General features: G+C 62.6%; 1 protein-coding gene across 1 annotated transcript; it reads left to right on the top strand.

Moving 5' to 3' along the window:
• The first annotated feature begins 1,482 nt into the window (after positions 1 to 1,482).
• Positions 1,483 to 9,402, top strand: IRX4 (iroquois homeobox 4). Its single transcript, XM_056862757.1, has 5 exons — positions 1,483 to 1,538; positions 2,577 to 2,837; positions 4,379 to 4,485; positions 7,088 to 7,401; positions 8,684 to 9,402. The coding sequence occupies exons 1-5, from the start codon at positions 1,494 to 1,496 to the stop codon at positions 9,400 to 9,402; spliced, it is 1,446 nt and encodes a 481-aa protein (XP_056718735.1). The 5' UTR covers positions 1,483 to 1,493.
• Positions 9,403 to 13,313: the final 3,911 nt, after the last annotated feature.

The raw sequence follows: 13,313 nt of genomic DNA, 5'->3' as shown, positions 1-13,313 counted from the left end.
CCGGTACTCGCGTGGAACCGCTGCTCATACTGTCAACTTTCTCTACCTCCCTTCTATTGAAGTAGGAAGTCTATTTCCTTCCTTCCTCTGCCCCGCTCTCATTCACCGCGGTCAGGATGGTCTCCCGGTCCCCTTGTTCTCTGCTCCCACTCGGCCTCTGAGCAGATCTTACTGGCTGCCCTGGCCCCCTCGCCGTAACGCAGCCTGGCAGGACTGTAACATTTACTAAGACGCCAGACTCTTGAAAAGCCTCTGAAGCGCGGTAGGGACGCCGGGTGTTTTTACAGGTATTGATAAAAGCTGCTTGGATGATCTCACGCGCGCTTGCTTGCAGCAAGTCTTGCGCACCAAGAAATCCAGTTGCCCCCTCCCCACTGCCTTTCCACGCAGTCCCCGCCCACCCTAAATCCCCCTCGAGGGTCGGCGTGAAAGTCTGCGCTTTTGCCTGTCTTAAAAAGCGCTCTTGTGATTGAGAATCTGGGGTCCGGCTTTGGAGAAAGGGGGAGGTGGGGGTCCTCTTTCCGAGTTGCCACTTCTGAATGCGCTTCCGTGGCTCTTGTTTGTAAGCGGGACGGAGGATTATTGGGGAGGGAAGCAGCCGGTAGCTGCTCATCAATTAATTTCTAATTGAAAGCGCTCCTGCCCCTCAGTGATTTGCGCGTGTGCGCAACCCGGGCATCCTGGGAAGCGCAGCGCCGAGGCCACTGAAAGCCCTCGGGAGCGCCGCCATTGACGGGGGGCCCCCCTCTTTGTACCGGTTCCCTGACGCGCCCTGCGATGATGCTCCGCGGCTTCCAGGAGTCCAAGGGCGAAAACGCACGGTCGCTTTATCCTCCTTTAATCCCTGTTTCAGCCAGGATCGAACGCATGCTTTTCGCCTAATGTGCGTTCGATCCTGGCTAAAACAGGGATTAAAAGAGGATAAAGCGACCATGCGTTTTTGCCCCAACAAGCCAACCTTGATTCGAAGGGGGGGGGTTGCTGCTGCGCTGGGCCTGTTTTCAAGCCCGCTTGCCCTTTACCCCAAGCCTGTGTGTACACACACACATACACATGGGTGCGGGCACGCCCACACGCTCATGCAAACGCAGCGCCAGCCCCCTCCCCTCCCCCCGTCAGGTGTGATTTGACTTGACATGTGCGTTTCAGCTCCGGGTGGTTTCTGTGCCTCCCCCGCCCTCCCCCCCTCCCCGCGTGTGGGCAAAGAGCGCGCTCCTCCACGCAATCTGTGGCGCGGCCCGGCTCCCGCCTGGCACGCAGTCCTGGGGCTTGGAGAGAGTCGGGGTGCGGGGCCGCCCCCTCCCCCACCCTCGACACGCACGCAGGAAAGTGCCTGATGCCCGCCGCTAAAGGCTTGTCTGCTTGCTCCTCTAAGGCCCCCGGAGACCGGAGCCGCCCGTCGCCCGCGACGCCGCGGCGGAGGAAGGCGCCGCCGAAGCCCGCCACCCCGACGCTGCTCCTGCTCGTGCCCGCTCCGGACGCCCCCGCTTGCCATGTCCTACCCCCAGTTCGGGTACCCCTATTCTTCGGCACCCCAGGTAAGAGCCGCTGACGCTCCGCACTCTGGAGCGCCCCGACCCCGCGCTCCCTTTTGCCCGAGCGAAGAGCTGGGTGGACTTCGGCTGAATTGGGGGAGGGGGGCGCGGGGTGGCACTTCGCCCTCACAAGGAAGTCCCACCGGGATCGTGAGAACTTACTTCCCTGTAAGCGTGTCGCTGTTGTTTGCCCCGGGTCTTGGAAGCTGTTGTTTGCCCCGGGTCTTGGAAGCGAATTCGGTGGAAGGGTCTTTGGGGGCTCCGGCTGCGGGGCGCAGGAAGATCCGCTCCGATTCCCCCAGGTGTCCTGAGGACTGGGTGGGGAGAGGGGAGATTTTCGGACGCCACCCCTTTACTCACAAGGCAATAGAACTACTCTGAAGGAGGCGGGTGGAAGGGAGAAAAAAGCCAAGTCCCGGCCAGACCTGCAAGCTGGCGCCATAAGTGGCGGCTCGGAAGGCGGCTGAGCCCCGTCGCCTCAAGCAGGGCTCCACCTGTTTCAGGGAGCTCGGCTCAGTCGCCTTCGGGACCCTTCCGGTCAGCTCTTCCGTGGCCGAAGGAGCGGCTGTTGAGGATCTGGTGCTAGAACACATATTCCCGGGCGCGGTTGAAAAATATTCTGCTGGGAGGGAGGACGGGTGGGGGGGGGGGGAGAGCCTGGCCTGGAAGTCCGGCTGTAAAGACTGCGATCCTCAGCACACTTCTTTAGAAGTGAATGCCACGAACATTCTCAGGACTCAAAATACACGTGCTTGGATCCGCAGGCAGAAGGAATTGCAGCCCGCATTCAAAACTTTTGTTTTTGTCTTTACGCCTGAGAATTGGGAACTAATGGAGCACCCCCGTGCTGTTTAATGAACGTATTCCTTGCCCGATCCACCAACCAATTGCGCGTCTAGAGTAAGATCTCTTAACACGGATTAGTTACTCCTTAGTAGGAGGCGGGTAGCACAACTGTGGTGGAAATCAGGCTCCTCTCCGCCGTGACGGAGTGGGGATTTGAACCCGGGCCCCTGACCTTTGTCCCCTCTCCTTTCCCAGTTCCTGATGACCACCAACTCCTTGACCACGTGCTGTGAGACCAGCGGCCGGACTCTGACGGACTCGGGGACAGCGGCGGCGGCGGCCGCGGCGCAGACGCCGGTCTACTGCCCGGTGTACGAGAGCCGGCTGCTGGCCACCGCCAGGCACGAGCTCAACTCGGCGGCCGCCCTGGGCGTCTACGGGAGCCCCTACGCCGGCAGCCAGGGCTACAGCAACTACGTCGCCTACGGGAGCGAGGCCTCCGCCTTCTACTCACTGGTAAGTGCTGCGGAGAGGGCGCGCCCGGGCCGTGATCCTCCGGCCTGTCGAAGCCTGCCGGCGGCTTTCCAAAGAGAGAATCGAGTCCAGCCCCAAACCTTCCCAGCCCGGCTTGACGGTGCAATCCTACCAAGAGCTTCCCAGTCTACTCCCGTCGATTCTGGCGGGCTTGTACGGGAGTAATTCTACCAAGGATAACACTGTCAGTTCTATAGTTCCCCCTTTCATCCAAAGGCCAGGAAAACAATTTGGGGGTGGGGGTTACTGTACGCATGTGTCCTATATAAATGCAGTGGGCACGATCCACGCAAGGCGAAAAACAACGAAACGATCAAGAGAAGGAAGGGGCCAGGGAAAGAAGTCCCCGGACCGAATGCAGTTGCTGGAGGCTGGCAGTAGCCGAAAAAGTCCATGTCTGCTTCGTTGTCAGGACGGCAGGAGATTTGGAAGGCCCCCCTGGGAATGATGCCCGCCCGCCCCTGGCACACGAGCTGGGATGGGGGGCTGCTGGCGACCTCCAGTCCTTCCCCCCGACTGCGAGATTCAGGGTGGGGAAACCTCGCAGCAGGCCGGCGGGAATGGGCCGCTCCCCAACAAGGCGGAGGTCCCTGCCTGGGGTGTGTGTGTGTTGTCAGTTGCTCGTTTTTTTGTCCAGGAAAGGGAAAGGGCGCTGAGGGCCTGCGGAGGTCTGGGGCTGCTCCTCCTCACGATGCCCAGCTTGGAAAATCGGGTGTAAAGGGTTTGGGGAGAGGGTGCCACGGTTAGGACCCCGGCTGGGCGCCATGGCCAAGAAGGCCGCACTTTGCAGAGTGCTGGGGGGCGTGCCCATTAAGCCCCGCAGCCCGGCGGGACCCTCCTCCAAAGGGTCTGCCATCCCCTTCCTGCTGCACCCAAGTAGAGGGCTTGGGTGGGGGTCGTTTGGGGTCTCCCAGAAAGAGAGAACCGGCCACAGACCTCCGGTGGCTGTCCCCGGCCAGCCCAGCCTTCGGCGCGTCCGAAACAAAGCAAGCCCGCGGGAGGGACGCGGCGGGGGTCTCCAGGCGCGCAGCAGCCCTGGCCTTCCGGCTCCCGATGGAGGGGGGAGTTCGAAGCCAGAGGGGATTCCCTCTTTGGCGCCTGGGCCGACCGGCATTCGCCAGATGGTTCTTAGTCGGTTGGTCGGAAGGGCGACGGGGGCGGGGCGGGGCTCGCTTTGGGGGCCACGCGGATACGAGTGGCCCCTTTGAAGCCCCTAAAGGGGCCTGCTCGGGACTAAATCCCAGTTGACTGAGTGGGGCTTACTTCCAGGGAAGGTTTTCAGGATTGTAGCCCTTGCCTTCCGAGGGAAAGATTTCCACTGCAGTTTCAAAGGGGATTGTTTGCGATGGGCTTCAGCTCTGCCTGCGACCGCGCGGTTTAAATCTCTCCTTAACTCTCCCAGTGAAACGAACGGTGTTTAACAATCGTTGTTGTTGTCGTTGTCGTTGTCGCTTCGGCTGCCTCCTGCCCGCCACCCCCATGGACGCCCCTCTCTCTCCGGCCGGGGCGCTTCCCTCGTGCAGAACAGCCTCGACGCCAAGGAGGGCAGCGGCGCAGCGCACGCAGGCCTGGCTCCGGCGGCCGCCTACTACCCCTACGAGCACCCGCTGGGCCAGTACCAGTACGACAGGTGAGGAGGGGCGGGGCGGGTGGCCTGTCCGGCGCTTCCTTCTCCGTCCCTCTTCTCCCATTTAAAGATGGCCGCACGATTGGTGTGTCTGGGTGCATTTATAAAACGTCCCTGTGATCAGTGTGGAGCAAATGAGGAACGAACGGGGAAAGGGGGGAGCCCTGTTCGCACCAGGAAGATACAATTTGTATACGAAATACATGCGGTTTTCCTTTGTCCAGGTATCGGGCAATTCTCATGTTACACGTGTGTACCGCTGAACCGGCGATTTAAACCTCCACGTGTATCCAGGCTCTGGTCCCCCTTTCATTTGCAAAGTGGAGGTCTATTGGCGCTTTCTTACCAGCGGGTATACGCAGGTTGTGCCGGGGTCCACCGTCCCGTGTGAGCAGCGCTGGTGTGTCCTGGTCCGCTCAGCCGTCCAAGCAAAGGAAGCGTAGGCTGGCTGGCCCCTCGCGCTGCTCCAGAGGCAGCGAGGGCTGCGTGGGGGGGGGGGTCTCCTAAAGCCGGACATCTCCGGCAGCAGAGCGACTCTCCCAGTTGCTTTGTTCGGGGTTTGTTTTTGTTTGAGCGATGGGCTGCGCTCGGCCTGCTGGGGTGCTGAAGAGTCAGGCCCCTATTCGAATCCTATCTGCGCTTTGCCCCTGTAAAGCTGCAAGAGGGCTGTTTACGGATCTCCTTCCACAAAGCACTTCAGCCATGGGATGCGCTGGGTTTTCTTGGCCCTTTTTCCGCTTAACCTACCTTGCAGGGTTGTTGTGAGGATAAAGGGGCAGAGCGCCATACACACCGCTCCGAGTCGTTTCCAGGCAGAGAGACAGGGGTCAATCTCGAGCGTTGGCACCCCGAGCTCACGAGGGTACAATCGACCTGGAGACGAGCCCGGCCTGCACGTGAAGGCGCCGCCGCAGCGGGGCGGTCCTTTCCCTCCGCCTGTCGCCCTGGCCGTGAAGTGCCCCCTGGAGCGCCGCCCGCGGGCTGTGCGGGCGAGTGGGGTTGGATGCCCTGAGGAGGGCCCCGGAAAAGCTGGTCGCCCACCACCTTTGCCAGGAGAGAAGGGTGCGCACAGACGGATTTCGGATGCGCCAACCCTCCAGGAGCCTATCAGAAAGGGGTCCGGGCTGTTCCCAGCTTTTTCGAGCATTTCATATGTATCAGAAAAGCGCCGTGATCGTGCCGAACTGGGCCAATCACTGCGGCTTTAACCACGTCCTCCCTCTTCTCGGTGCCGGTGGTTGGCCTCCCAAGGCTGGCTCACACGTGGCCGAGCTCCCACGAACTGCTAGGCTCGCCAGCCGGCTGCCAGGAGGAGCCGGCCGGACAGCCTTCCCTCTCGGCCTGGCGCAGCCACCGAGGCCCCGCGGCCGCCGCTTCGCTGCAGTCAGGGCCCCCTGGGAACCGCGAGCGCCCCTCTGACCCGACTCCCACGAGCAGCGACGTTGCAGCCACCCGCCCCTTGCGCGGGCGGAGAATCCACGTGCTGGCAAGCAGCGGCTTCTCGCGGCCCCACGCCGGGCCCTTTCCCTCTTTCTAGAGATCGGGCCCCATCCCTGTTACACCGTGTAAACCGTGCTTTCTCTGTGGGCTCTGGCTTGATGCGCGCGTACACGCTGGCAACCTTTTCAGCCCGCTGGGGGCGGGTGACCTTTCGTCGCGTGACGGGCATTAAATATGCAGCCATCGCCCAACCTGGTCTGCGCTGTTTCCTTAAAAAAAGAAAGGAAAGAATCCCCAGAAGGAAAGGCCGGGCGGGAGACTTACTAATAACAACATGTTTGCATTAACGACTGCAGCCTCAGGTTACTTCGATATATTCTAGTTTGGGGGCGGGGTTTCTCTCTCTCTCTCTCTCTCTCTCTCACACACACACACACACACACACACTCCCTCCCTCCCTTCCTCCTTCCCTTTTGGTTTTGCAGTCAAGTTGCCGCCGACTTAGGGAGACCCGGGCGGATTTCAAGGCAAGAGACATTCCGATGAGGTTTGCCATTGCCGGCCTCTGGGTAGAGACCCTGGACTTCCTTGGTGGTCCAAAAACCGACCAGGACCGATGAAATCGGGCTAGCCTGGGCTGTCCAGGCCAGAGGAAGACCGCCTCCTCCTCCTCCTCCTCGGAAACAAGCCAAACGGGACTCACTTCTGAGCAAACAAGCATAGAGTGAGGGGGCACATTTCGAAAGCGCCAGAGTTGGCAGCGGAGACGATGCCAGCTCTATTCGCTTCAAGTATGACTTCCGTGGGGATCCATGAGCCAGCGGGCCCCCGGGGCTCGATTCTTGCCTCAGTTAGAGCCCAGAAGCTAAAAAGGGAGTGGGCTGCGGTCCCACTGAATCCTGCGGCGCAGCCCTAAGGAGAATCGCACCCCAGTAGGCCACGAAGGGCGTGAAACTGTTCAGGATGAGCTGCCGGTTGGGGGTCAGAGCAATAACCAAGCGGCTAATCTTGGTAAACTTTTTGGGCTGAAGTGGGTTGAGTAACACGTGAGGGGCACCGAACGGCTCGACCCCTGCAGGGGGGGAGGGGACTTTGCCTGAGCGGCGCAGCGTTTCCGTCGCCTTTCCCTTCCGACCGACTCCCCTTCCCCTCTTGCCCACCACAGATACGGCACCATAGACGGGGGCGCGCGGAGGAAGAACGCCACGCGGGAGACCACCAGCACACTGAAGGCCTGGCTGCAGGAGCATCGCAAGAACCCCTACCCCACCAAGGGCGAGAAGATCATGCTGGCCATCATCACCAAGATGACCCTCACCCAGGTCTCCACCTGGTTCGCCAACGCCCGACGGCGCCTCAAGAAGGAGAACAAGATGACCTGGCCCCCCCGCAACAAAGGCGCCGACGAGAAGAGGCCCTACGATGAAGAGGAGGAGGGCGAGGGGCCCGCGGACAGCCCGAAGGACGAGAAGCTCGCCGGTAACGCCCCAGACTCTCCAGGGTTTCTCGCCCCTTTAACCCCCTCCTCCTTGGAATTCGTAGGGTTGCCTGCACACATCACAACTGGGGAACGCTTTCTACATGGGAAAAGAGCCTTCCCTTTTTAATTACTGCATTTACTCCAGTGCCAGGCTAGGTTTGTGTCCCCCGCCCCAGCCATGCCTTCAAAACAGAGAGGTTTCTCTTCCATTTGAAAAATTGCAGTTATACTCCGTAATACAAAAATTGGGGCGTATAACGTTGGGGGGCGTCACCTTTTATTCAGAGCCATCTTCCTTGCGAGTAAACAGTATAATAATTTTTTTAAAAACCCAGGGAAACATTATTGTCTAAGAAACCGCAGCAGCCTGTCGCAGAAACAGGCAACGGATTCTTGGCTCTCTTGGGAAGGGACTGGCCATCGAATCAATTCTGTTTCGTTGCTTCCTGAAGCAAATCCTCTCGTCTCGAGATCTAGAGACAAAGGGGGGGGGGTCAGTGTAGATCCCGTGGATCCTGCCTCCTTGAGGTCTAGAAAACCGCAACAGTTTCATGTACGTTGACGGAGGGTTGACATGGTGTTATTCCTGTTGACCCTGAATAAGAACTTCTGCTTTCAACTGTTTTAGTTGATACTCGTTACTAAAAACGTCAACGAATGCAGGTCGCGCTACACGTCCACTTCAAAACAAACTGTGCTGAGATTTGGGGGGGGGGGGGCTGCCGTCAAGGCACAGCTGAGGAGCTCTCAAGCGGTTGGGGGGGGGCGGTAGGCCATTGCCTGCCTCTGCGGAGCGATCCTGGGCTTCCTCGTGGCCTCCCTGCCAAAGACCGCCCGCGGCTGGCCCTGTCGACGCTTCCCGGGGCGATGAGGCCGGGTTCGCCCGAGCTGTCCAGGTCTTAAGGGGCGGGCTTCCGGTGGGATTTCTTGCGGGCCCTCCCCCTTCTGTGCAACGGGCGTTGTCGTCGCATGTCCCACAGAGCGACCGCCAGGACCGGTCCCGGGCCTGCTTTGGCCTCCAGTCGTGGCTCCCGTTTGCAGCAGCTTCTGGTAGATCCGTGGGTGGGGGGGGGGGGGGTGGATCGAGGCGCCCTCCTAGACGAGTCCAGCGTCTGAATCGAAGCACGCGGCTGTCCTCTTTCCAGACAGAGGATGCTGGCAGAACGCTGCGCGCACTTTGCGCATCCTGATGTGGCTGCGCTAAGGATGGGCTAGGAGCGGAGCGCGCTGCTTCTTGCGCCCTCGCGCCGACCTCTCTGTCTCCGTCTCTTTCCTTTGCAGAGGCGCCCGACCAGGAGGGCAAAGAGCTGTCCTTGAGTGACCTGGAGGACGACGACGACCCGCTGGAGTCGGAGAGCTCAGAGGGCGAGCTGAAGGCGCCGGCCTTCGGCCACGTGGAGCGCGACGGCTGCCTGGACGAGGGCGGCCTGGAGCGGGCCGAGAGCTGCCTGAAGGCCCCGACGGCGGGCGCGGAGGGCTGCGAGGCGGCGGCGGCGGCGCTACTGGGCGGTCGGGCGCCGAGGGCCAGCTGCGAAGCCAAGCCGTGCTACCAGCAGCAGCAGCAGCAGCAGCTCCTGGCGGGCGGCGGCGGCTGCAAGCCGCGGATCTGGTCCCTGGCGCAGACGGCCACCTCCCTGCCCCAGGCCGAGTACCCGTCGTGCATGCTGAAGCGCCAGCAGGGGGCGCCGAGCGCCGGCAGCGCCCTGGCCTCGCCGTCCGGCAGCCTGGCCGAGCGGCCCGCCAAGGATTCGCCGGTGGCCAGCCTCAGGAACTGGGTGGACGGCGTCTTCCACGACCCGCTCTTCCGGCACAGCACTTTGAGCCAGGCCTTGAGCCACACCACCGTCTCCTGGGCCGGCCCCAAGGGCTCCCTCTTGGAGACCGGGCCGCTGGGCCGCTCGCTGGGCGCGGGCGCCGCCCTGCTCAAGGCGGGCCAGACGGACTCCGGCAAAGACCTCCTGGCCTTCCCCAAAGCGGGCAGCAGGATGTTCTGCTCCTAGCCGCCGCCCCCCGCCCCCCGCGCCCCCGGGCCAGGGGGGCGGACAGGCAAGGCCCGGCAGGGCCCCAGGAACCGGGCGGGGCGGGCTGGGGGAGAGAGCCCGCCCAGAGAGGGCCCGTGGAAGCGGGCCAGGACTTCCGTCCCGGAGCGCAGGGGGGGACCGAGCGGCCCGCCGCCCGCCAGACTTTCTTAGGAAGATCGACGTCCGCCTGGGCGTGACCTCAAGGGACCCCTCGGGCCAGAGTCCCGCTTCTTCGGGGAGGAGGCGGGAGTCGGTGGACTTCTGGGTTTTTCAATGTGTGGCATGCCGGTCTTCGTGACCAAAAAAGCAAAAAGTGGACTTCCTCGGACCTCCCCCCTCCCCTTGGCATAGTTAGCGTCTCATGCGCAAAAGGCAGCACTTCCCCGAGGTGGCACCCCGCCGTCGAGCACGCCGCACCCGCACGGAACCGAGACACGGTGTCGAAACGGTCCTGTTCACGCCCACAATAAACGGTCTCTGTCTCTCCGCGGTGGCCGTCGTGGTCTGTTCGCGCCCGGCGAGGGGGTGGGGAGAGGCTGGCGGCGAGAGCGCCCCGTGGGCGAGCCGCTGCCCGGAGCGGGGTCTCGAGCCCTGGCTCCGGAACGCACGTGGGGTTTCTGAGCCCACACGGCCGAACATTGCATAGTAAACCCCCGAATCCCGGGGGCTCGCCAGGTCCTAGACGCTTTCCTCGGCAGTAGCGGTTGAGCGTGCTCCCCAGGTGGAATTCCTTCCAAGTAAACGTGGAAAGGGGGCTGAAGAAGGAATCTGCCACGGGGCAGAGCCACGGAAGTTTCGTGGCCGGGAAGATTCGCCTCCTTAAAATCCCCAATAATTCGACCGAACCTGGTTGAAGGTTGAACCTCCAGACGGCCTCTGCAGAGGACGGCGTTCCTTGCAGAGAGGCTGAGCGTCTCTGGCGGGGGCTTCCCGCAAGAAACCCCCCCCACACACACACACACACACGGCTCTTCTCCGCTTGCCATTAAAAAGAAAAGCCAAGGGCCGGTTGTATTTAGCGGAGCATCCTCAGGTCCCAACTGGAGGGACGTTGTGCTTCAAGCCCAAACGCTCCTTCCCTGGGGTTTTTGCTTTCGGATTGTGCTCACTGGGGGCGGGGGGGGGCATGGGGCTTCCAGGCAGCCGGCAGAGGCTCTCCGCAGGGGTCAAGGGCCGCTCTGGAGATCTAGTCGTGCCCTGTGCCAAGACATGCGAGCCTTCAGAAAACGTTTCCCTGGGAGCCTTTGACATTCTGCCCGCAGCGGACAGGGGTTGTGGGGGTTACGAGTGCTGGACTAGGACCCGGGAGAGCCGGCTGGATGCCCTGGTTCCGCTGGGTGCCCTTGGGCCCGTCACACTCTCTCAGCCTAACCTACCTCGCAGGGTTGTTGTGAGGATAAAGTGGAGGAGAGGAGAATGTTGTAAGCCGCTTTGGTCGCCATTGGGGAGAAAGGTGGAATCTAAATTAAGTAAATAAATAGCAATGATAAAGAATACATTTCAGACTGAAGACCACGATGCCGGCTCCCTCCAGCCCCGCGAAGGGCGCGATCTCGTGCGCAGGCGCTTAGCCCCGCTCCCTTCCCCGGGTGACAGGGTGCCCACCTTGCCAGGAAAACCCGTTCCCCCACCCACACATCAGCCACGCGGGTTTACTGCGATCTTTCCCAAAACGTGGGAGCAATTCAGGTTTGAGATCGGAGAAAAGCTGGGGAAAGCGGGGAGGGGGGGGGGCTTCCCAACAGCACGGGGGCGGCCGCTTTGGCTGGAAGTGGCCTGGCTTTGCCGGCAGCGCGCAGGGCCGGATTGTCTGCGGGAACCTCGCCTTCCGCGGCTCCAGCGAAGACCGACGGGTGCCGAAGGAGAGGAGGAGGGGGCCGCGCGGCCCATTTCATTCCGATAAACGGGGTGGGGGAGAAACAGGCCTAACCCCATGCAACGGAGGGGGGTCGTGTGGAAATCGGACTGCTCGGAGGTGAAGTCGGGGGGACTGACGACCCCTTCCTGGGCCGGGAAGGTGCTGCTTTGATTTGTTTTTAAATGTGTGCCGAGCAATGGGTTCGCACGGAAGAGCTGGAGTTTTGAACGGCCGTTTTCCCCTGAAATTCCTCCGCCGGCGCCGCGAGAGGCGGCCCGGATGCCGGGTGGGCATTTCAGCGCGTCGGGACGGAGCCCCCCGCGCCCGCCTTGCGGCTCCAGAGAAGAGCCGCCCAGGGGAAGGCCGCGCGCTCCCAATTCAGGCCGTCTCCGGCCGAGTTAGAAGGCAGCAACTTCCAGATTCCCCCTCTCCTTGGAGTCGGGGGGAGGGGTGAACACTTTTCTGGAGGAGGAGCGGAAGATTAGAAGAGTCTCTCCCTACCCCAAAGGGGGGGGACACCAAAAAACAAAAAACCCCAAAAAAGAGCCGCAGCTGCCCGATCCACAACGCAGTTATGCTCAAGCGGTCAGATTCAAGCAATCTAAAGCCCCCCCCCCTTTTAAAGATGGGGGGGCTTTAGACCGCAGGCCCGCATTTCCTCCCCCTACTCTTGAGAAATTCGGGTATCAACGATTGAATGGGCCAGGGAAACTGCCAGGTCACACGTTTAATGTCGTTGAATAAAAAAAGATACTTCTTTCTTTCACGTGGCCAGCTGGGATGGTTCTTCCGGTGGCCGGGACGAACGCACCTCCCCCCCCCCCCAGGTTTTCATTGTTTTGTGTTGTTTGGTTTTTGCAATTGAATGGGGACTCGAATCCGGAATCGGGCCGCTCGCTCGGGCCTTCCTCCGGCTCACCGTCTCTCCTTGAACCCGCGGCGCCCCGCAAAAGCCCCCGCAAAGCCGGGAAGCCCCAACTCCCGCCCCCACCCCCGTCATTATATTGACTTTCCCTCTCTGCGACGATATTCTCCGAATGAATGAAGCTCTCTGCTGACGGGGGCTGTCAAGAGGCGGGGCGGGGGAGGGGGAGGGAGAGGGGGGCCCTGGCCAAGATAATGGGAAGGGGGGTTTTCGTTTTGACAGGGGGGGAGGGAGGGGGGCTTCCCTGGCGAGGGGGCTTCGCGCCCGGAGAGCTCCCTGCCTCCGCGTCTGGCCGCTGAAAAGGGCAGAAGCGCTCGAATTAGCGGGAAGAGGAGCGGGAAAGGGCAGGCGGGGGGGGGGGCGGAGCGGCGAAGGGCCTGACAGGCGCGGCGAGAAGGGCCGTCTCCGGGGAGGCGGGCCGCGGCCGGCCGGCCGGCAGGAATGCTAATAGCAGCCCCGCCGCGCCGAGACAAAGCCGGCAGGCAGCGGGGCCCGAGGTGCGCGCCGGGGGGGGGGGGCGGCGGCTGGAGACCCACGAAGGCCCCTGGGGGGAGCGTGGAGGGGTCCCGCCAAGAGTGACCCCTTCCAGGGGTGTCAGTACCTCTCCGGACACCGAAGAAGCGTCCCCCCGTCCAGGGACAGCCGGCGGCTCAGGGGCTTCCCAGGCAGGGGGCTCGTTTTGCAGGGGTCGGGGTCGTTTCAACGGGGGGTGGGGGGGGTGCCGCCCTGCGCTCCGCACTCCGGCCCGTCGATGGGGCCCTTCCTCGGCCTGCCTCCGGCGCGAACGCAGCTCTGGCGTTGGGCCGGGATGCGCGGCGGTAACCCCGCTGGGGTGGCCTCTCGCGCTGTCCCGGTGGGCACAAGGCAAGCAAGGGGGGCCCCCCAAAGCAGGCCCGCCCTCGGCCAGGACGCACCAGGGCCCTTGGCGACTGCGCCCGGCTGACCCGGCAGCCCCGAAGGGGGCTCCTCGTCTCCAAGGGCGGGACGTGGGTCGCCCGCAAGGGCCCTGCGGACTCCGCCGGACCGGGGGGGGGGGCTGCAGGGGCGGCGGGCGGTCTTGGGGAAAGGCCCGGTCCTCAGGCGGGCCGAGACGGCTCCGGCGCCCGT

Source organism: Euleptes europaea, chromosome 17 (genome assembly GCF_029931775.1).
Source record: "Euleptes europaea isolate rEulEur1 chromosome 17, rEulEur1.hap1, whole genome shotgun sequence".
In the NCBI taxonomy this organism is placed as follows: domain Eukaryota; kingdom Metazoa; phylum Chordata; class Lepidosauria; order Squamata; family Sphaerodactylidae; genus Euleptes; species Euleptes europaea.
Note: the sequence above shows the minus strand (reverse complement) of the source record. Positions and strands in the feature narration are given on the sequence as shown.

Bases quoted from the DNA above. Each gene is read 5' to 3' on its own strand.
- IRX4 (XM_056862757.1), top strand. From the start codon at position 1,494: ATGTCCTACCCCCAGTTCGGGTACCCCTATTCTTCGGCACCCCAG. The intron at 2,838-4,378 runs GTAAGTGCTGCG...TCCCTCGTGCAG, and splicing joins CCTCCGCCTTCTACTCACTG to AACAGCCTCGACGCCAAGGA. The intron at 7,402-8,683 runs GTAACGCCCCAG...TTTCCTTTGCAG, and splicing joins GAAGGACGAGAAGCTCGCCG to AGGCGCCCGACCAGGAGGGC.